Here is a 23485-nt window from a genome sequence, read left to right on the forward strand (position 1 = left end):
TTCCCCAAAAAATGCCATTGAAGTATATACTTTAAATGAGTGTATTTTATACTTTTTATTTGTTTGTTTCTTTTTGCGACAGCCTCTCCCTCTGTTGCCCAGGCTGGAGTGCAATGGTGTGATCTCAGCTCACTGCAACTTTTGCCTCCTGGGTTCAAGCTATCCACCCACCTCAGCCTTCCAAGTAGCTGGGACTTACAGGTGCATGCCACCACACCCAGCTAATTTTTGTATTTTATTTTGTAGAGATGGGGTTTCATCATGTTGCCCGGGCTGGTCTCGAACTTCTGGACTCAAGCAATCTGCCTGCCTCAGCCTCCCAAAATGCTGGGATTACAGTAGTGAGTCACCGTGCCTGGCCAATTGTATACTTCAAATGAGTGAACTGTATGTGAATTATACGTCTTAATAAAGCTGTTAAAGCCTGGGTGCGGTGGCTTATGCCTGTAATCCCAGCACTTTGGGAGGCCGAGGTGGGTGGATCACTTGAGGTCAGGAGTTCAAGACCAGCTTGGCCAGCATGGTGAAACCTTGTTGCTACTAAAAATACAAACATTAGCCGGGTGTGGCGACGGGTGCTTGTAATCCTAGCTACTTGGGAGGCTGAGGCAGGAGAACAGCTTGAGCCTGGGAGGCTGAGGTTGCACTGAGCCGAGATTGTGCCACTGCACTGCAGCCTGGGTGACAGAGACTCTGTCTAGAGTGAAAGAGAGAGAGAGAGAAAGGAAAAGAAAGAAATAAAGAGAGAAAGAGAGAAAGGAGGGAAAAAAGGAAAGGAGGGAGGGAGGGAAAGAGAAAGGATGGAAAAAAGAAAAGAAAGAGAAAAAAGAAGGAGAAAGAAAGCTGTAAAAAAAAAAAAAAGTGCCATTGGCCATCAGGTACGTGAGTCTAAAGCCTGAGCTGGAAATAAAGACTTGGAAGTCCCTTTCCGTGCTACCTACAGAGGGGTCCATATGGCGTTGTTCTGGATTCCCGTCGTTAACTTAAAGGGAAACTTTCACAATGTCCGGAGCCCTTGATATCCTGCAAATGAAGGAGGAGGATGTCCTTAAGTTCCTTGCAGCAGGAACCCACTTAGGTGGCACCAATCTTGACTTCCAGATGGAACAGTACATCTATAAAAGGAAAAGTGATGGCATCTACATCATAAATCTGAAGGGGACCTGGGAGAAGCTTCTGCTGGCAGCTCGTGCTATTGTTGCCATTGAAAACCCTGCTGATGTCAGTGTTATATCCTCCAGGAATACTGGCCAAAGGGCTGTGCTGAAGTTTGCTGCTGCCACTGGAGCCACTCCAATTGCTGGCCACTTCACTCCTGGAACCTTCACTAACCAGATCCAGGCAGCCTTCTGGGAGCCATGGCTTCTTATGGTTACTGACCCCAGGGGCTGACCATCAGCCTCTCACAGAGGCATCTTATGTTAATCTACCTACCATTGCTCTGTGTAACACAGATTCTCCTCTGCGCTATGTGGACATTGCCATCCCGTGCAACAACAAGGGAGCTCACTGAGTGGGTTTGATGTGGTGGATGCTGGCTCGGGAAGTTCTGTGCATGCATGGCACCATTTCCCGTGAACACCCATGGGAGGTCATGCCTGATCTCTGCTTCTACAGAGATCCTGAAGAGATTGAAAAAGAAGAGCAGGCTGCTGCTGAAAAGGGAGTGACCAAGGAGGAATTTCAGGGTGAATGGTCTGCTCCAGCTCCTGAGTTCACTGCTACTCAGCCTGAGGTTGCAGACTGGTTTGAAGGTATACAGGTGCCCTCTGTGCCTATTCAGCAGTTCCTACTGAACAATGGAGCACTCAGCCTGCCACGGAATACTGGTCTGCAGCTCCCACTGCTCAGGCCACTGAATGGGTAGGAGCAACCACTGAATGGTCTTAAGCTGTTCTTGCATGGGCTCTTAAGCAACATGGAAAAATGGTTGATGGAAAATAAACATCAGTTTCTAAAAAATAAAAAAATAAAAATAAAAGACTTGGAAGTCATCATTACGTGGATGGTAGTTTTTCTTTTTTTTGGAGACAGGGTCTCACTCTGTCATCCAGGCTGGAGTGCAGTGGTGTGACCTCAGTTCACGGCAACCTCTGCCTCCCAGGCTCAAGAGATCTTCCTACCTCAGCCTCCTGAGTAGCTGGTGCACACCACCACTCCCGGCTAATTTTTGTATTTTTTGTAGAGATGAGGTTTCGCCATGTTGCCTAGGCTGGTCCTGAGCTCAAACAATCTGCCCACCTTGGCCTTCCAAAGTGCTGGAATTACAGACGTGACCCACTGCGCCCGGCCCTGGACAGTAGTTTAAATGTGAGAATGGATACAATCACTGAGAACACGTAGAATGAAGGGGAAGAGAAGCTAATTAAATAAATGATTAGAGAGATAAAAACAAAACCGTGGAATATAGTGTTACGGAAACCAGTGGGATTGAGTATCTGTCACAAGATGGATACACAAGGGATAATAATCATCACAACCTCAAATTCAATAGGAAAGCCCAAATAAGAAAGGGAGAATTCAGTGGTACTAGCTATTGATTTGGTGGTAATAACCATGGTGTCCACAAAACAGTGGGTACAAAAAGCAGATCATAGAAAGGGAGGCCTCTATCCCTATAGCTTCCACTAAGATGACTTGCCATGGTCTAATCCTCCATTTTCCAAGTCCGATGGTCAATTTCCAGTTATCTTAACCTGTTTTATGACAGGAATGATGGAGATTATAGCCCCTTCTTGAAGCTTTTTTTTTTTGGTTTGTTTTATAAGACCCCTCACTTTTGAGTTTTATTCTTCCTATTTCCTGGCTACTCTTTTTAAATAAATTTTGCTGTATGTTCCTCCTCTCTGACCTTTATTAGTTGGAATGCCTTAGGATTAGAGGTCTCAGTCTTTAAACTGCTTCTCTTTGCTTCCACATTGATTTCTCTCCACCCCATGGCTATGTATGCCATTTATAACTTAATTAATCCTTTATTTATACCTCTCATTGTCCCTTGTATGAGCCCCAGGTTCATATTTCCAATTGTTTACTCAGTAGCTCCATTCGGAAATCTAATAGGGATCTCCAGTTTAATATGTTTGAAGTAAAATTGGACATTCCCCCCCCACAAAAAAAAACCTTGCTCCTGTCTCCTCACATGCGCTCTCAGTAAACGACATTACTATTTATCCAGTTACTCAAATCAAACTGTTTTTGTACTTTGACTTTTGTACTTTTTTACTGATTTTTTATTCTTGTCTTTATCTTGTACCCCACATTCAATCTATTAACACATCACCTCTCCACCACTTTCAGAGTACATCCTGAATCCTACCACTTTCATTGCAACACTAGTTTTGCAGGTCTTCTGCAATAGCTTCCTAATTGGTCTTTTAGCTTCTATTTGGCTTCCCTATAGGGAATTCTCAAAGAATCAACCAGAGTGAACATCTTCAATTATAAATCAGATCATGCCACTCTTTTACTCAAAACCCTCCATGGCTTCCTAGCATTCTTGGGATAAAATTCAAAGTCCTTTCTTTGGTCCATAAGTCCGTAAGTGATCTGGCTCCCATCTTGTTTCTCCAAACTAAGTTCCTATCTATTCTTTTGCCACAGTGGCTTCCTTGCCAAGCACACTCAAGCTGCAGGGTCTTTACCTTGTTGTTTCTTCTGCTTGAAATATTCTTTCCCAAGTATGTATAGCTTACTGTCTCACTTCAAACCTTTGTTTAGATGTCCCCTCAGCAGAGGGGCCTTCTCTGAATCCCCTATGTAAAAGAGCACACCCATCCAGGTAACCCATTTTTATTCTGCTTTATTTTCCTTTACAGTACTCTTTATAACTTTATTATCTGTGTGTCTCTCCCCTCCTCCTGTGCTCCCAACCCTTGCACCAATAAGTTCCATGAATGCAAGAGTCTTGGTTCTATTCACTGTTGCAGCCCCAGCCCATAGAACAGGGCCTTCCAGAGCAGGAATTCAGTAGTTGTTGACTGAATGAATGAAAGAATGAATAGGACGGTGGGGCATTAAATAGCTACTTTGTGCTGTAGCCCTCTTCTAGGTGTTGAGATTACAAAGATGATAAAAACACAGTCCTTGCCCTCAAGAATTTATATTCTAGTAGTATAGCTGGATTACAAACGTAATTTTAGATTAAATGTTATAGGTAAAAAATGTTATTAAGAAAACAGTGCAGAGTAAGGGGATAGAGGAGGATGGCATGAGGTTCCATTTTAGTTACAATAGTCAAGAGCTGCCTGTGTTAGGAAGTAGGATTTCAATAGACACCTCAAGTCTAGTAAAGATCTAGTAGATGGACATTCCAAGAAAAGGAAAAAAACCCTAGGGCTGGGACATGCTTTGACTGGAGTGACAGTAAGGCTAGTGAGGCTAGAGCAGAGCTAGGCAGTGTGGGAGGAGATGAATCAGATAAATAGGCAGGTGCTAGATCAGACCATGTAGGGTCCTCCTTAGAGGCAATTCATTTTTTGATGGCCTCTAAGGCTATCATACTTTTGACTTTTATTATGTGATGGGAATTGGAGGTTTTGAGCAGGGTGGGGACTGGGGAAATAATACGATCTTACTTTTTTTTTGAGACGGAGTCTCATTCCATTGCCCAGCCTGGAGTGCAGTGGTGCGATCTCAGCTCACTGCAACCTCTGCCTCCGGGTTCAAGCAATTCTCCTGCCTCAGCCTCCCGAGTAGCTGGGATTGCAGGCGCGCTCCACCATGCCGGGTAATTTTTTTTTTTTTTTTTTTTGTATTTTTAGTAGAGACGGGTTTCACCATGTTGGCCTGGTTTCAAACGGGTTTCGAACTCCTGACCTCAAGTGATCCGCCCACATCCGCCTCCCAAAGTGCTAGGATTACAGGCATGAGCCACCGCGCCCGGCCAGACCTTACATTTTTAAAAATCACTCTGGCTGCCTTATGTTTAACTGTAATGGCAATAATGGAAGTAGACAAACGAGGTAAGTTTCTATTGCGGTAGTCTTAAGTAATATGTAATGACTTGGACTAGGAGAGTAGCGGTAGGGGAGGTGAGAAAGGGTCAGATTTTTGCACCCTGGGCTTCTGGTAAGAAAAAAAAAAAAAATACCCCAGCCTGGCAGCTGGGAGTAATCCTCTGCAGGGTTACTGTAGGTGTCATAACGAAACAGAGTACAAAGTCACCCCACATCACCCGGCCCACTCTTGGGAACCTTTACCCACACCACCCCTCTTCAGAAAAGAGCTTCTGGAATAGCTACACCTCAAGCTACTGAGCCCCTTCTTTAAAAATACGTAAATGGGGACTCTCAGGGGAAAATGGGCCTCGATAGTATAGAAACCACTTAAGGAAACAAAGTCCTGAAAGGAAACGGGGATTTTCAGAAGAAATCCTTGTGGCAATCATTGCTCGTTCCAGTGTTCAAAAACGGCAAAACTGGCCATCATCCAGGAAGTGGCCTGCCAATCCGCTGGAAATTTAGTTTATTTCTATCACAACTCTGGGAAGCCCCTAACTCGCATTTGTTTTGAGTATCACAAGATAAGCAAGCCCGAAGAAACTACAAAAACAACTTTGCCTCTTCGGTAATGCGCAGGCGCCTCTCGCTCTGTTTTCCGTTGGCCTTAAGCCCCGCCCCTTGTGCGTCCTTCGAGGAGGGTTGCGAGCCGTGAGCTCGCGCGACCACTCTTCCCTCAGTCTTCTCGAGCACATCGTCGCAAACGGGGCCGGAAAGCGTGGCAGCGCAGGCGCAAGCGCAGAGAGCGGAGGCGGTGGTGGTGGCGGCCGCTGGCCAGTGTAAGATGGCGGCGGCGTTGGTGGTGGCAGTGGACGGGGCGGCTGGGCCTGGAACAGTCGGAGCAGCCGCTAGCAGAAGGATGACCCAAGACGGGAAGCGGGCTGCTGAGCCTCGCCGATTCCCGTGCTTGTAACTGCCCCAGCCGGACACCCCCCCTCCCTTGACCTACCCGGTCTGTGTCTCGTTCCGGCTCGGCCTGCGCCCCCCCTCGCTTCCCAGCCGGTTTCCCCTAAGGATGGGCCTGACCCATATCCCAAGCTCTTAGCGCTCAGGTCTTTTCCTTCCGCCGACCCGAAGTCATCGCTGGGAGTACTGGTTGCCCTTTCCTCAGGTCAGCCCTGGTGTTGCCCCCAAGAGCCAGCCGCACAGTTCACAGGGACGCCTTGCTTCGTTGGGTGACCCATGTGTGCGCTCCTATTTCTCCCCTTAGATTGAGGGACACGGCTCGCCCTGCGTCTCCCCGTCACCTCAGGGCCACCGCGCAATGTGTCCCCCTCCCCCATCCCAAGTTCCCAGGCCCAGCACCTTGTACGGAAGGCGGAGGTCCAAGAATTCCGGAGTCGGTTGTTGTCTTGTGGTCTTGTACCCTTTGTCATATAATTATCTTAGTTTACCTCCTCTAACTCCCAAATCTTTTAGGATATCTTAGAACGGTCCCATTTGGTCCCTGTTAGTTGGAAAGCATCTGGTGGCTTGAATTTCTGACTCATGATTGTTACTGGAGTCTCTGTAAACAAACCGGCACTAGCGCTATCACATTCTCTCCGGGATTTCCCCCCCTGCTGTGTGGCTTCTTGTTGAGAGGTTGTTTGGTTATGGTTTAGCGTTGAAAAGATTCAGGTTATCCTTTTAAATGACTTTACGTTTTAGTGGAGCTGGGAGATTACTTGCCTGGCTTCTAATCTTCATGTTGGTTCATTTTATTTCCATATGTGTGTGGGTTATTTGTTCAGTAATTAGAATTAGATAAAGTATTCTGCTTTTAAGTAGTTTTGAGAAGGCCTAAACATACTAAAGTGTATTCATAAATATTTTTATTATGTTCAGTAGAAGACACACCTTTGCCATGTAAATTTTAACTTTTCTCAGTCCTTCAGTGAATCTACAGACCTATTTTCTCAGGAGCTCAGCCTGGCCTTACTTCAGTGATAAAAGGAGGAAAGGTGAGTGGGAGTTGGAGGCATTAAAATTCTTGAGTTCAAGACAGACTGCGCTGATGCTCAACTGCTGACCACTAAAGTCATAAAATTCCTACCAGTTTCCCAAAGAGCTTGAGTGTTGTTCTTGGCTTTGTTCCAGCTCTGGTTGAATTACTTTTACAAGTTTAATTGTCTGTAGGCTTCTTGTCTTTCTGTCCTAAACTATTGCTGTATATCTCCAAATGACTTAAGCCTAGAAGTGAATGTGTGCCCCCTGCCCCATGTCGTCTTTTCTTCTTTATTCATTTTCCTTGTATTTTGTCTTTGTGTCGATCATATTCTTTACGTTGTTAAAAACTGGAACTTAGTTTGCCTGAGTTCTGTTCAGCCTGTTGTCAAATCAGGTCTCTTCCCCTCTCACAGCTTCGGGTTGTCATCCCTTGGTATTTAGAGGAGAATATTTAGCTGCTTGTGACTAAAAGCTGGGGAGTGATGAGTGATGCTGCCTTTAGTTGGTGTCTGAGTCCAGTCTATTTCAGAATTCCGACTTTTTAGGATATAGTGGGAAATTTTTTGTAAAAAAAAAAAAAATAGTGGCTGCTCTTTCTTTTGTAGCTGGTCTGAAGAATTCTTGGTTAGCAGAAGAAACATCCTGGGCATTCAGCAGCATGGGTTGGTGCCAAAAAGGGAGTCAGAACATACTTATAAATGCAGTTTTCGTGAGGCTTTCAGGTTTCTGGTAGCAGAGACTAGAGGCTCATGGCATGTGACAGAAAAGCTAAGTGACTGGAAGGTAGGCCTGGCCAATTCCTAATATCTTTATGATTTGTAGTAGGAAAAGATTGAGTGACACTGGTGAGTTTTATTCCATCTGATGACTGAATTAGAAAATGCTCATCGTGGACTGGAATAAAATTGTTAGTGATGGTGTATATGTGTATCAGTAAGATATAAAGAGAAAAGTACAGTCTTTAGAGATTGGACAGACTTTTAATTTAATTTTAAGGTTTAAATACTAGACTAATATTTCTTAGCCATGTGACCTTGAGCAAGTTACTTAAACTTCTCTGACTCTTAATTTTCACAACTCTAAAAGTGTGATAATACCACTTACCTCCCAGGGTCATTGTTAGTATTATAGGGAATCTATTTAAAGCTCTTAGTAATCTAAGAACACGTGGTACACACTCAAAAAATGTTGTTTTTTGGTTTTTTTTTTTTGCACATCATTGATACAGCTTTGAATAAGTTATACGTTAATTTATGCTTCTTTTACATTTTGCCTTAGAACACATTTTTCTGGTTAATTTTCCCAACTGATTTTTAATTGGTCAGCTTAGACGTGTCCTTTGTAAGTGCCCACCTAGAGTTGTCTTCTGAACATGAAACCCTTGGTGGGGGTTCATAACCAGAGGACAGAGAATATTAGATATTGGTGTGTGTATATTTCAAAATGTATTCTTAAACATCAGTAAATTTTTTTGTTCATTGGTTCCTTCATCTTGGTCTCTCTGTTAGCACACCTGATCAGAGTTGGCTGTGTTGTAATTCTTTCCCTTTCTGCTGCAATGTTGTTTACTTCTACTGCAACTATTCTTTATACTTTCCTTTTTTGCCATGAAGGGAATACATTTTTTCCTTCTTGTTGGGCTGTACAGTGATCCTCATCAACAAATTATCAAAGAACTGTATGAGGAAAAGGTCTCTTTTTTTTAAAGTGAATCAGGGCTGGGGAGTTAGGAATGAAGAGGTTTTTTTGTTGTTGTTGTTTGTTTGTTTGTTTGTTTTTTGAGGAGTCTTGCTCTGTCGCCAGGCTGGGGTGCTGTGGCGCGATCTCAGCCCACTGCAACCTCCGACTCCCTGGTTCAAGTGATTCTCCTGCCTCAACCTCCCGAGTAGCTGGGATTACAGGCATGCACCACCATGCCCAGCTAATTTTTGTATTTTTAGTAGAGGAGGGGTTTCACCATGTTGGCCAGGATGGTCTCAATCTCCTGACCTTGTGATCTGCCCGCCTCAGCCTCCCAAAGTGCTAGGATTACAGGTGTGAACCACCGTGCCTGGCCAAAGAGTTCTTTTTTCAGCTCCACAGCTGGACCATCTTAATAATATGACAGCACAGATGAAGAGTTTTAAACCTTTTGTTGGCTTTTCTTTCATATCTTTTTGGCAAGGGCACATGAAAATTAAGTACTGATAATATCACAATGAAAGCAGCTGTGTCATTCAGACCAGTGACCATTTTAGGTTTGATGAACTTTTCATTACCATCATCCAGGGTCTAAATTCTCCATTGTAAGGTAAGGATTCTCCAGGGTGGTGGTGAGGTGGGTTGAGATTGCATTTGTATCATTTGTGTTTTTATGAACTCTGAAGATCCATGTCGGGTGAAGGAAAGGATGGGAGGAGAAAAGGAAATACTTTGAAAGACGGATAACTTGGACTGTTTATTTCCTTATGTGCTGGGTAAGAATCCCCAGGTGACATCTATATATAGTAAATCAGTATTTCTAGTCTGTGGACCACACTGTAAACTTTTTATCTTTCTAAAGTTTTTTTTTATTTTTTATTTTTGTAGAGATAGGGTCTCACTTTGTTGCCTAGGCTGGTCTCAAACTCCTGGGCTCAAGTGATCTTCCCACCTCAGCTGAGTAGCTGGGACCGCAGGGGCATATCACCATACCTAGCTAATTTTTGGTTGTTTTTTTTTTTTTTTTTTTTTTTTTTTTTTAAAGAGATGAGGTCTTACTTGCCCGGCTCAAGTGATGCTCCCATCTTGGCCTCCCAAAGTGCTGGGATTACAGGCATAGCCGCAGCACCCAGCTTGAAGATATTTTTATATTTCCAGGGTTTTAGGTGTTTACTTAAGAATTGTGACATCTTATTAGGTAGTATTTCCTAGGATGGTTAGAGTGGGAGGCTAAGAATGCTTGTGACCTTTTAGTTCCCACCACCAACCTCTTAAAGTGCAGTCTATTTATTTATTTTTGAAATAGGATCTCACTCTGTCACCTAGAGTGCAGTGGCACTATCATGGCTCACTGCAACCTCGACCTCTTGGGCTTAGGTGATTCTCCCATCTCAGCCTCTCGAGTAGCTGGGTCTACAGGTGCATGCCACCGTACCTGGCTAATTTTTGTATTTTTTGTAAAGATGAGGTTTCACCATATTGCCCAGGCTGGTCTCAAACCCCTGGGCTCAAGCAGTCCTCCTGCCTCAGCCTCCCAGAGTGCTGGGATTACAGGCGTGAGCCACTGCACCCTGCTAAGTGCAGTCAATTAAATGTATAAGAATCTGCCAGGCTGAGTGCGGCTGGCTCATGGCTGTAATCCCAGCACTTTTGGGAGGCCAAGGTGGGAGGATCACTTGATCCTAGTTGTTCAAGTCCAGCCTAGGTAATATTGAGACCTTGTCTCTACAAAAAGTTTAAAAAAAAAAAAGCCAAGCATGGGGCAAGTACTTGCAGTCCCATCTCCTTGGGAGGTTGAGGTGGGAGGATTGTTTGAGTCCAGGAGGTATAGCTGAGATTGCGCAGTGATCACTGCAGTGCGCTGAGATTGCGCCTCTGCAGTTTAGTATGGGCAACAGAGCGAGAGACCTAGTCTCAAAAAAAAGAATCAGTTCCAGTGCCATGGTCCTTAGTGTGGAGTAGGACCAACCTAAGACAGAAGCTTGTCTACAGAGAGCTGAAAGAAAGCAGCCTCTTTGTTGCCAGTTTAAAACAATACTGGCATTTTAAAAGCAAACAGATTCTAGTAGGAGACATTGTATAGAAGCGCACCCTGTTGTGAAAGACTGGGATCTTGAGTTTCGTGCTCTAAGTCTTGTATTCTATCAGGGGAGTAATAGACTTTTAAAATCATAAAGTGACTATTAAAATGCTTTCAGTAGATAGATTCATTACTCCATTATTTCTGCTGTATAAAAGTTTATTCTAAACATGTCTAGGAAATATCCAGATTATAAAAGAGAAATAACGGTATCCAAACCAGACTTTTTATTGCATAACATTGGTGTTAGAGTTAGTTTTTAAGTCTCTGAGATTGAATTAGCTTTTTTTTTTAAAAAAAGCAGATTATCAGTGAGCTAAGATAATCTACTGTTTACCCTCACCTATTTGGAACACAGGCAACTGAATTAATTGAATCAGCAATAGGCATGGGGTAGTGACTTTGTATATTTTCATTTTAGAGCCAAAAGCTAGTGAGTTTTAGATTAGCTTTATAGTAATATTAAAAACTTCATCTTTTATTTTTGCAAATGTACCCAAGAAACGTCATTGCTGTTAAAATCAGTCAGAAAAGGAGGCTACTTGCTCTTTATTGATTTAGTCATTCTGCTCTTGGAGTGAGTAGAAAGTCTTTGAAAGCTTTTCAAAAATTAGTGAGTGATGAATTTTATGAATTAGTCACTTCTTTGCAGCAGTTTTTTTTATCTCTACCTCTGTAGGACATAGTTCCTGGGCCAGAAGCCACATTTCTCAAGTACCATCTAACCCCAGGAATGTGTTATGATACAGATAAATTAATGAACGGAGGCTGCCTTGAGGTTGCCAATAGGGCATTGGGGAGTAATTAATATGACAAAGATGCAGTCTTATTAATGAAATGTATTAATAGTATGTCTAGTGGATTGGGTCAATGCAAACATTTTAGATATTTGCTGTTTATCCTCTGAAGTTACTGTTTAAGGAAGTCTGGCCAAGTTCTAAAGTGAAGCATACATATTTGCCTCACGTGCCATTTTTTTTTTCTTCCTGGCTTTTTCTTAGCCATCTGGAAAGCTACTATAGGGTTTACCTCTAATGGTAGTCAAGTGACTGTATTCCTCTGGTGTACTTTAATGATTGCCACATTACCAGGTATGTTTTGTTAACCTTACTTAGGATCCAACATTAGACCCTTTCTTCTAACCTAACCTGTAGGAAGGCACTTCTTGAGGTTTTAAGCCTCTCTTTAATGCTTTATTGTAAGTTGTACCTTGGGAGCATCATTTTTTCATCTTAAATCCTCTCCAGTTTAAGAAAAATTTGAAATATAAATGGCAAAAACTGTTAATGGCAACAGACTTCTGATGTAAACGTAAATTGAGATGGAAACAAAATGAAAAGTAGATTTCCCTAGGAATTAGTTAAACTGAGATAAATGGTCCTGGATGTTTTTATAGAAAGTTCTCTTAGCCAGGTGCAGTGGCATGTACCTGTAATCCCAACTACTCGGGGGTGCTGAGTTGGGAGGACTGCTTGAGCCCAGGAGTTTCAGGCTGGCAACATAGCAAGACCTTGTCTCTTAAAAAAAAAAAAAAAAAAAAAAAGAAAAGGTTGCTTAGTTCTGCTGCTGGAAATTAACACTTAAGGGTTAGAGTGCATTCCTGACATAGTCTGAAATACTGTTATTAGAATTAAAGCCAGAGGCCATGCACGGTGGCTTACATCTGTAATCCCAGCATTTTGGGAGGCTGAGACGGGTGGATCACCTGTGGTCAGGAGTTTGAGATCAGCCTGGCCAACATAGCAAAACCCTGTCTCTATTAAAAATACAAAAATTAGCCAGCTGCAGTGGCATGCACCTGTAGTCCCAGCTACTTGGGAGGCTGAGGTGGGAGAATTGCTTGAACCCAGAAGGCAGAGGTTGCAGTGACCCAATATCACACCACTGTACTCCAGCCTGGGTGACAGAGTGAGACCCTGTCTCAAAAAAATAAAAATAAAAAAATAATAATTAAAGCCAGTAAACTGTAAACACTGGGCATTTTATGTTACCAATAGGGAGAGAAGGCATTAATTCAAAGAAGGAACAAAGTTCCTTATTCATAGTTTGAATCCTCATCATTATCCATGGTGATTGCTTTGCAGTCTTCCATCTTGGGTATCCTCAGAACCTTCAAGAGGGAGAAGAGGCCAGGTGTGGTGGTTCATACCTATAATCCCAGCACTTCGGGAGGCCAAGGTAGGAGGATTACTTGAGCTCAGGAGTTTGAGACCACTCGGCAAAATAGTGAGACTCCGTCTCTACGATAATAATGGTAAAAAAATCTATTTTAAAAATTAAAAGAGGGAGAAAAACTTAGGGAGGCTTATATTGTGGGTTCCTGGGTAGATTGCCTTACTGCAGTTCGTAGAACATGAATACTTGAAAGAAGATATTAACGGAGCTCTCTGAATTCTTTAAAACGCCAGAGAGAAAGGGTAAGCAGATTTCATAGACTTGGGACTGTGTCCTATATTATATATGATGTTTGGAGAATCATTGCTGAGTGGTAAAGAGGTCCAGGATTTTCTAGGAAATGTAGTCTGGTATAGAGATGGGAAACTAGAAAAATAATATAAATGGCTACTATGTACAAACAGGCTCTTAGCATACATTATTTTTAATCCTCTAAATTCCTGCAGGGTGGTAATATTATCCCATTTTACAAAAGAAAAACTCAAAAGCAGGTGGTAGAGGTAGAATTCAAACCCAGGTCTGTTTGTCACCAAAGCCCTTTTCTTTCTTTCATAACACATGCTGTCTTTAAAAATAGGACTTTTCTTTTTTCTTTTTTTTTAGATGGAGTCTTGCTTTGTCGCCAGGCTGTAGTGCAGTGGTGTGATCTTGGCTCACTGAAACCTTCCCGTCTCGGGTTCAAGCAGTCCTCCTGCCTCAGCCTCCGAGTAGCTAAGACTACAGGCGCATGCCACCATGCCCAGCTAATTTTTGTATTTTTAGTAGAAACGGGGTTTTACCATGTTGGCCAAGATGGTCTTGATCTCTTGACCTCGTGATCCACCCGGCCTGGCCTCCTAAAGTGTGGGGATTGCAGGCATGAGCCATGGTACCTGGCCAAAAAAAAAAAACCAGGGCTTTTCAAAGCCAAGAGATGAAGCTGAAAGGTAGAATTAAATATTTCTTATAAACATATGTATATAAATTATTCAAATGACAGTAGGAATAAAAACTTTTTTTTATTGTTTAGACATAGTTATGCTATATTGGTAAGCTAATGAGTTTTTAAGAAAACAATTTTTTTTTTTTTTTTTTGAGACAGAGTTTCGTTCTTTGGCCCAGGTTGGAGTGCAGTGGCACAATCTTGGCTCATTGCAATCTGTGCCTTCCAGTTTCATGCGATTCTTCTGCCTCAGTCTCCCCAGTAGCTGGGATTACAGGCATGCACCACCACACCTAGCTTATTTTTGTATTTTTAGTAGAGACGGAGCTTCACCATGTTGGCCAGGCTGGTCTCAAACTCCTGACCTCATGATCCGCCTGCCTCGGCCTCCCAAAGTGTTGGGATTACAGGCATGAGCCACCGCACCCATCCCAGGAAATAATTTTTATAGACTTAAGAGATAGCTGAATCCTAGTGTTTTATGATTCTTTACTGGAGAGAAAATCAGCATTCCATTCAATCTCTGAGATAATTCCAGGGGAAAAGCTGTTCTGACTCTTACAGCCTTTTGACAGTATACTGTTCTCTGTATTTTTTTGGAAGCATGGACTATCCTCCTTACCTTCTTGGTTTTTTTGTTTGTTTTTCTGAGACAGGGACTTGCTCTGTCACCCAGGCTGGAGTGCAGTGACCCCATCACAGTTCACTGCAATCTCGACCTCTGGGACTCCAGTGATCCTCCCACTTCAGCCTCCCAAGTAGCTGGGACTACAGGTGTACACCACCACACCCTGCTTTTTTTTTTTTTTTTTTTTTTGAGATGGAGTCTCACCCTGTCGCACAGGCTGGAGTGCAATGGTGCAATCTCGGCTCACTGCAACCTTTGCCTGCCAGGTTCAAGTGATTCTCCTGCCTCAGCCTCCCGAGTAGCTGGAATCACAGGCGTATGCCACCAAGTGTGGCTAATTTTTATATTTTTAGTAGAGACAGGGTTTCACCATGTTGGCCAGGCTTATCTCAAACTCCTGACCTCAGGTGATCCACCCGCCTCAGCCTCCCAAAGTGCTGGGATTACCAGCGTCGCTTAGACGTCAGCCACTGTGCGCGGCCTAATTTTTAATTTTTTTCTAGAGACAGGGTCTCCTGATGTTGCCCAGGTTGGTCTCAAATTCCTGGGCTCAAGCGATCCTCCAGCCTCAGCCTCCCAAAGTGCTGGGATTACAGGCATGAGTCACTGCGCCCAGCCTATCCTCACCTTGAAACCTTTTTATTCTTGACTTCCAGAGGTTTAATTTTGATTATTCGTTCTTCTCAATTTTTCTCTCTGCTCTCCTTTCTCTTCTCTAAGGGTAGGTATTCCTCAAGATTCTTCCCTTGAACATCCTCTCCCAGAGCCTTCTTAGGTAACTAATTGTTTGTTTTAGTGAGATATGATTTACAAGGTGTTTGATTTTGAAGTTTCTCTGTACAGGTAATTCACAAGTCTGTATCTCTGGCCTTACTTTATTTAAGTTCCAAACTTAAATTTGTTCGTCACTACCTTCCTAACATGTCGGCTTGGATTTTAAATTTATTCAGAATAATTTCTCATCCCACCTGCCAGCTTCTCATTTGTGTCACTTGATTTTCTCTGGGCGCCAGGCTAAGAACTTGTCCTTCTTAACTCAGCTTTGTAACTGCTTATTGAGCTAAACATTATCTACCTTTACAACGATTCTCATGTTGATCCCTTTTTAATTCCTTTTGCCATCAACCCAAGACAGCCCCTCATTACTTCTTATCTTGGCAACTATAATAGCTTTTAAACTTGTTTCTCTTTCCTTTTCCTTCATTTCAGTCCATCTTATTATCTTTGACAAAATAATTTCTCTGATGCCTGACCGCCTGCCCCCCAACAACAAAGCTTTTATTATACTTCTTAACTAATCAACTATACCTTACCATCTAGCCAAAGTAGACTACCCATATATGTTTCTTGACCATGTCAGGTTTTTAACCTCCATATCTTTTCTTGCTCTGGTCCTGTGGAATGTCTTTCTCAACTCTACCCGTTGAAATCCTGCCTGTCTTTTAAAGCCCATCTTAAAAGCTAATTTTCCATGGAAGCATTTCGTTTTTCCCTGAAACTAAATATAATCTTTTCGTCTGTTCAACCACAACAGCATTCTATTTATCTTTTTAAAAAATGGTATTGATACTTTTATCTCTTGTATCACTCGTTTTTCCTAATGGATTAATTGGCTACAAAGGGGATTGTGACTGCCTTGTGTATATTTGTAGCTTCTATATTGCCTGGTACCAATGCTGTTGTGTAACAGCATGTTTGCTTACAGATAGGCCACTGGGTGGTGCCAGAGGCTTGTGATTTGTATAAAAATGAGTAGCCTAGACTTCCAGCTACAGTCTACCTGCTAGAGCCTCTCTGCAGTTGGGTTGTTTGTACTGTCAGATCTTCAGCACAGTAGGAATAGAGATTAATTTTTCTGTTACAGAAACATTCAGTTTCTTTCTGCTCATCTGTCCAGCCTACCAGAGGAGACAGTGTCATATGTTCAACCCCTCCAAGTACTTAATAGAAAATAGCCCAGAACTAAAGTCCTACCTACCATAAACATGCTTTATGTAATGAGTTTCAGCCTCTTTGGGGTCATCCTTTGAGTTTCAGTGCCTGAGGTTCTCTGATTAGTAAACACTATACGGCCAGGTGCAGTGGCTCGTGCCTGTAATCTCAAGCATTTTGGGAGGCCAAGGAAGGTGGATCACTTGAGTCCAGGAGTTCGAGACCAGCCTGGGCAACATGTTCCCCACCACCGTCTCTACAAAAAATTTAGCTGAGTGTGGCAGTATGCACCTGTAGTCCCAGCTACTGGAGGGGCTGAGGTGGGAGCATCACTTGAGCCTGGGAGATCGAGGCTGCAGTGAGCTGAGATCACATTACTGAATTCCAGCCTCGACAACAGCAAGACCCTGTCTTAAAAAAAAAGAACATCTGCAAAACCACTATGCTATTAGAGTGTGGAAGGCAAGTAGGCTTGGAGAAGTAAGTGTTTCTTGTGAAGGAGAAATATTAAGAAAAGTAAAATAAACTTAAAATGAGCCATTTCATCTTGGAAACAAAAATTGGAGGTGGAGAAAGTAGAACTAGTTGATACCAGATGGACTGTGGGACCTAGAAAAGCAAATTTGTACTTTGGATGGAGATCAACCCTGAACAGCTGCTCATTTATGAGTGGTATGGGACATCTGTCCTCCCAAGAGAAACTTGGGACTGTGTGGCTCTCTGTCTTAATAATAATTGAAGTATTTTCTTATCACCTTCTTCTTTCAGAGGAAATTCTAAAACCTTGTCTCATTTAAATATGGGTGTTTATGTAGGAGAGTTGGGCACTTGAGTAGCAGAATGAGGCAGGCACTGGTTTGAGAGAATGCTGGGATTATATAAACCATGAGATTTGACAGACCGAATTCAGGTCTTAGTAAAGGGATCAAGGACAATAATAATATTTACATGTTGATGTTTCGATCGGGCTCAAGGTAAGGTAGCTGTCAGACCAGTGTTCATAGACCCTAGACACCAGAGGATTTAAAATGAAATTCAGAGAAATTTAAAAAAAATAAAGAGCATAAACATACAAATTAATAGTACAACCACAAGAACAACTTTGAGCTACTTAAATTTCTGCTATTCTTAGTTATCACCAAGACAATAGGGTTGTAGACTTTTTATGTATTTAGGATTCATCTTGCCATTAATGTGGTCGCTGATAAATCACACAGGCAGTCTTGATTGCAGCAAAAATCCTTTCAGCACTTTCGTTTTCAATTGAGAAGTCTGGACATTATGCTCTCATTTGCTATGATATATTGACCATTTTTGTCAACTTCTATTAATCACAGCCTTGAGAATTTAGTGTTTTTAATGGTATTATGTCATTTAACAATTTGCATGATTTTCCCCCATCACTCTTCTCTCATCCTCTCTCTTTTTTTTTTTTTTTGAGACAGTTTCGCTCTTGTTGCCCAGGCTGGAGTGCAATGGCGCGATCTCGGCTCACTGCAACCTCCGCCTTCCAGGTTCAGGCAATTCTCCTGCCTCAGCCTCCCAAGTAGCTGGGATTACAGGCATGCACTACCACGCCCGGCTAATTTTTTTGTACTTTTAATAGGGATGGGGTTTCTCCATGTTGGTCAGGCTGGTCTTGAACTCCTGACCTCAGGTGATCTGCCCGCCTTGGCCTCCCAAAGTGTTGGGATTACAGGCATGAGCCACCGCGCCGGCCTGCATTCGCTCTTTTTAGGCCACGTTTATTAAGGTATAATTTATATACAGTAAAATTTATCCTTTTTTGAGTTGGCCTATTCTTTTAATTCTGACAAAGGCATAGTTATGTAACACCACCGTGATTGGCGCATGGAACATTTCCATCATTCCAAAAAGTTTTCTCATGCCCTTTTGTAGTCAGTTTCATTCCCCTACCCCCAAGCCCTGGCAATCCCTGATCCCTCTATTCCTATAGTTTTATCTTTTCCAGAAAGTACTATAAGTGGAATCATATATTGTATAGCTGTTTGAGTCTGAATTATTGCACTTACCATAACATACTTGAGATCTATCCATGTTGTTGCTTGTATCAGTAGTTCATTCCTTTTTATTACTCAGTAGTATCCCATTGTGTGGACCTACCACAATTTGTTTATCCATGACCCAGCTGAAGAACATTTGTTTCCAGTTTTTTGATGAATTTAAGTAAAACTATTAAAACATTCACCTACAGGGTATTTTTAATTTTGTGGACATACATTTTCCTTCTTATTTATTTTATTTATTTATTTTTAAAGATGGAGTATTGCTGTGTTACTCAGGCTGGTCTTTAATTCCTGGGCTCAAGCAGTCCTCCTGCCTCAGCCTCCCAAATTGCTGGGATAACAGGTCTGAGCCTCTTTTTTCTTGTATAAATTCCTGAAGCTGAAGTGGGATTCCTGAGTTGTATGATAAGTGTATATTTAACTTCATAAGAAACTGCCAAATTGCTTTTTTCAAAGTAACTGTACTGTTTTGCATTTCTAGTAACAGTGTATATGAGTTGTAGTTGCTCTACTTCTCGTTAGTACTTAATAAAGTAAATTTTTGTTATTTAAGCAATTTTTGACCATTCAAATAAGTGTTTAGTGGATTCTCATTGTGGTTTTAATTTATATTTTCCTAATTATTAATAATGTTGAGGATCTTTTCAAGGGATTATTATTTACAGTACTTTTTTTTGTTTGTTTTTGAGATAGAGTCTCCTCTGTTGCCCAGGCTGGAGTGCAGTGGTGCGATCTCAGCTCACTTGCAACCTCTGCCTTCTAGGTTCAAGCGATTCTCCTGTCTCAGCCTCTCCAGTAGCTGGGACTACAGGCATGTGCCACCACCCCCAGCTAATTTTGTATTTTAATAGAGATGGGGTTTTACCACGTTGGTCAGGCCAGCCTCGAATTCCTGACCTCAGGTGATCTGCCCGCCTCAGCCTCCCAAAGTGCTGGGATTACAGGTGTGAGGCACCACACCCGCTCTCTTTTTTTTTTTGAGATGGTGTCACTCTGTTGCGTAGACTGGAGTGCAGTGAGTAGCAGGATCATAGCTCACTGCAGCCTTGAACTCCTAGACTTAAGTGATCCTCCCACCTCAGTCTTCCAAAGTATTGGGATTACAGGTGTGAGCCACCACATCCAGCTCGTGATAATTATTTAGTTGTGACAGTTTTTTTTTTTCTTTTTTTGAGATGGAGTCTTGCTCTGTCACCAGGCTGGAGTGCAGTGGCGCAATCGCAGCTCACTGCAACCTCCTCCTCCCTAAATAGCTGGGATTACAGGCACGCGCCATCACGCCTGCCTAATTTTTTTGTATTTTAGTAAAGACGGGGTTTCACTATGTTGGCCAAGATGGTCCCGATCTCCTGACCTCGTGATCTGCCCACCTCGGCCTCCCAAAGTGATGGGATTACAGGCGTGAGCCTCCACGCCCAGCCCCAGCCTGTTGCGACAGTTTTAAAGGATATTCTGGTTACTGTCCTTGATCAAATACGTGTTTCATAGATACTTTCTTCCAGTCTGTAGCTTGTCTTTGCATTGTTGTAACAGTATCTCTTGGAGGTATTTTAATTTTTTTTTTTTTCTAGATGGAGTCTCTCTTTGTCGCTCAGGCTGGAGTGCAATGGTACTATCTTGGCTCACTGCAACCTCCACCTCCTGGGTTCAAGCGATTCTCTTGTCTCAGCTTCCCCAGTAGCAGGGACTACGGGCATGTGCCACCACGCCCGGCTAATTTTTGTATTTTTAGTAGAGACGGGGTTTCACCATGTTGGCCAGGCTGATCTTGAACTCCTGACCTCAGGTGATCCACCCGCCTTGGCCTCCCAAAGTGCTGGGATTACAGGCCTGAACCACCGCTCAGATTTATCAGAATTTATTAATTTTGATAAATCCAACTGATTAATTTTTTTGTATGTGCTTTATGTGTCCTATCCTAAGAAACTGTTGTCTAACCCAAGGTCACAGAGGTTATTTTCTTTGTTTTCTTCTGGAACTTGTGTTATTTTAAGTTATATTTAAGTCTGTGATTCATTTTGAGTTAGCTTTTGTATATTGTACAATGTATGGATTGAGGTTCTTTAGTTTTTTTCTTTTGGCAGTTGAATGTTCAGTTATTCTGGTACAAGTTGAGCATCCCAAATTAAAAAATCTGAAATCTAAAATGCTTTGAAATCTGAAACTTTTCGAATGCCAACTTGATGCTCAAAGGAAATACTCGTTGGAGCATTTTGGATTTTGAATTTTCTGATTTGAGATGCTCAACTGGTATATTGCAAATATTTAAAAATTTGAAACACTTCTGGCCCCAAGCATTTTGGGTAAGAGGATACACCGGACAAGGGATACGTAGTCTCTTATGCAGATCTTTCATCATATTAGAGGAAAAGAGCAGCCCCAGTAGTTTTAAACAAGAGACACTTGGTATCTCTTTTACAGAGTACTCTTATCCAGCGTAGTGAAGTCTTTCTGCCTGGTTTTTAGTTAATATTTTGTCATGTAATTGGTTAAAAATTTAAGGCTTTATTCTTATTAAGACAAGAAAAATCTAGGTCACTGGAATTTCTTAGTGAAATTAAAATGGCACCTGGGTCTTTTTTCCTCACCCTCCAGTGGGTTACTCTTTAACCTTCAGTTTGGCAGGGGTTATGGTTATTTTTAGAGTAGGAACAGTGGAGCTAATCTAATTAAACTCCTCCAACTACCTGGGACAGTGAGCTCATCAGCTTTTCCAACCTCAGCAAGATTAGCTTTGGACTAGATTTTACATGAAAGTTGATCAAAGTAAAAATAGTGGATTTGTTGGAAATACAGTGAAAAGTGAAGAAGATAGTTTGGATTTGAATCAAATATGTTCTCGGCAGACCTCAGTTTATAAAGTTAAGACTGTATTCTTTGGTGATGGAACAGATTTTTTATTTTTTATTTTTTTGGAGACTGTGTCTTGCTCTGTCGTCCTGGCTGGAGAGAAGTGGTATAATCACAGCTCACTGCAGCCTCAACTTCTATGGCTCATGTGATCCTTCCACCTCAGCCCTACCCCAAGTAGCTGGGACTACAGGCATATGCCTGACTGATTTTTTTCTTTTCTGTAGTGACGGGGGTCTTCTTATGTTGCCCAGGCTGGTCTCCAACTCCTGCCTCGGCCTCCCAATGTGCTGGGATTATAGGCATGAGCTGCCGTGCCTGGCTGGAAAAGATTTTTCAGTGGCTCCTATACTTGACACCTAGGGCACAGCATCTCTGCCTCCTTGACTGATTTATAGAGACAAGGGTCTCACAGTTCTGCCCAGGCTGGTGTTGAATTCCTGAGCTCAAGCAGTCCTTTCTCAGCCTTCTGAGTAGCTGTGATTACAGGTGCATGCCACACCTGTGAGCATCAGGTTCCTGCTCAAAGTTTTCACTCATATAGGTTCATAATCAAAATTTGGAGACCACTGCTCTAGAGTATCCTTCTGCAGAAATTTTGACATTTAATTCTACTTACCTTTATCATCTGTGCACATGTATTTTCTAGAGCAATTATGAGTCAAAAGTTGAGGCAGTCTGGGCTCCTGTAGGAGTTGATGCTTGGTTTTGAGAGAGGTTCTCTGGAGCTGCTTTTGAATTCTCTGGGAGTGGATAATAGTGGGGTGAAACGTATGGTAAAGAGTTTTGATTATGGAGGTGGGAAAACATCAGATCTGTTCTTCATGTTACACTGGTCTGCTTATTACCTTAGTTTTTAAGTTTTTTTTAATTTTTTTTTTTGAGACGGAGTTTCGCTCTTGTTGCCCAGGCTGGATGGAGTGCAATGGCGCGATCTCGGCTCACCACAACCTTCGCCTCCCAGGTTCAAGCAATTCTCCTGCCTCACCCTCCCTAGTAGCTGGGATTACAGGCATGTGCCACCATGCCCAGCTAATTTTGTATTTTTAGTAGAGACAGGGTTTCTCCATGTTGCTCAGGCTGGTCTCGAACTCCTGACCTCAGGTGATCTGCCCTCCTCGGCCTCCCAAAGTGCTGGGATTAATCTTAACAAAGTAGTACATTTTCGCCACTTGATAGGAATTAATATAATTTTAAACTCTAGATGGAAAAGATAGGCTCCTATTCTAAAGAATATAAACAAGGACTGTTGAGAGGGAAAAACAAGTGCTGTGTGAGGAATGCTATACAAAACTGTCTACCTCAAAAAGGAGGAAAACAAAATGCATTGCAAACAGCTTCTCACTATTTTTCTTCATGTTGCTTCACATATCTGTTTTTTGTTGCCATTGTCTTTCATCATCACCCTTCCAGGTGTCCCTTCCTGAAGTTCAGTCAGCTTCAGCCCCAGTCTTGCAGTATTTCTATTCCCACCTTGGCCTATTATGAACAATCTTTGGGCTACTGCCTCTTGACAGAGGATACTTTTAATGAAGCAGCTTAGATTTCTATAGAGGGTAGCGGAGGAAAAGATAAGGATGAGGCTGCTTCTGGAATAATTGTCATGGGAATGAAAGGGCTGTTGAAAGATTAGAGGCCAGTGTGCCTGGGTACAAGGACTGGGGTCATAATTATACTTTGTCTTTTACTAGTGCCTTTTGTCCAAGTCACTGAAAGGGCTTAACAAAATTCTGGTCTGAATAATATTATTCTTTGCTCTTTGGAATTTACTGGAGGTGGCAGTGAGGCTCTGAAAAAAATATGAATGTTTTATGGTGGCATAAAAGGAAGTGAGTTAGATACCCTGATTCCTTGTTAAGGAAAGATGAGTCTGGTGAAAGCTGGTGCTGTTAGGTGAAACAGTGTTTGCCATTATATGAAATGGGATGAGATGGTTTAATGGAAATGTTGCCTTTTTCTTCCCCACCTTTGTCTTTGTGCTTAGAGACTCTGACTGTTAGTCCTAAGGGAAACAAAACAACTTAAGCTTCTTTCCTAGGGATAGGGTGCTCCTGATTTCTAGTTTCAGCTCTATAATCCTTAGTATCTGTGCCTTTAATAAGTTTGAAGTTAGTTGGGCTGGGCGTGGTGGCTCATGCCTGTAATCCCAGCACTCTGGGAGGCCGAGGCGGGCGGATCACTCAGGAGATCGAGACCATCCTGGCTAACACAGTGATACCCCATCTCTACTAAAAATACAGAAAGCCGGGCATGGTGGCAGGCGCC

At 42.4% G+C, this 23485-nt stretch overlaps 1 protein-coding gene and 1 pseudogene across 16 annotated transcripts in view; both read left to right on the forward strand.

Moving 5' to 3' along the window:
- The first annotated feature begins 238 nt into the window (after positions 1–238).
- LOC101139005 (small ribosomal subunit protein uS2-like) lies at positions 239–1954 on the forward strand (annotated as a pseudogene).
- A 2815-nt stretch (positions 1955–4769) lies between these two features.
- DCAF8 (DDB1 and CUL4 associated factor 8) overlaps positions 4770–23485 on the forward strand; it is a 47772-nt gene continuing 29056 nt past the window's right edge. For 2 of the 16 annotated variants that reach the window (XM_063693717.1, XM_055363655.2), the window contains exons 1-2: positions 6825–6940; positions 12771–12864. Coding sequence is in view for 2 of the 16 variants with exons in the window: in XM_055363646.2 (XP_055219621.1) it covers positions 4778–4961 (184 nt within the window). In the remaining 14 variants the exon portion in view is untranslated. The other 14 variants (XM_031011435.3, XM_055363657.2, XM_031011423.3 and 11 more) reach the window with 13 other exon arrangements.

This window comes from Gorilla gorilla, chromosome 1 (assembly GCF_029281585.2).
Source record: "Gorilla gorilla gorilla isolate KB3781 chromosome 1, NHGRI_mGorGor1-v2.1_pri, whole genome shotgun sequence".
Lineage (NCBI taxonomy): Eukaryota > Metazoa > Chordata > Mammalia > Primates > Hominidae > Gorilla > Gorilla gorilla.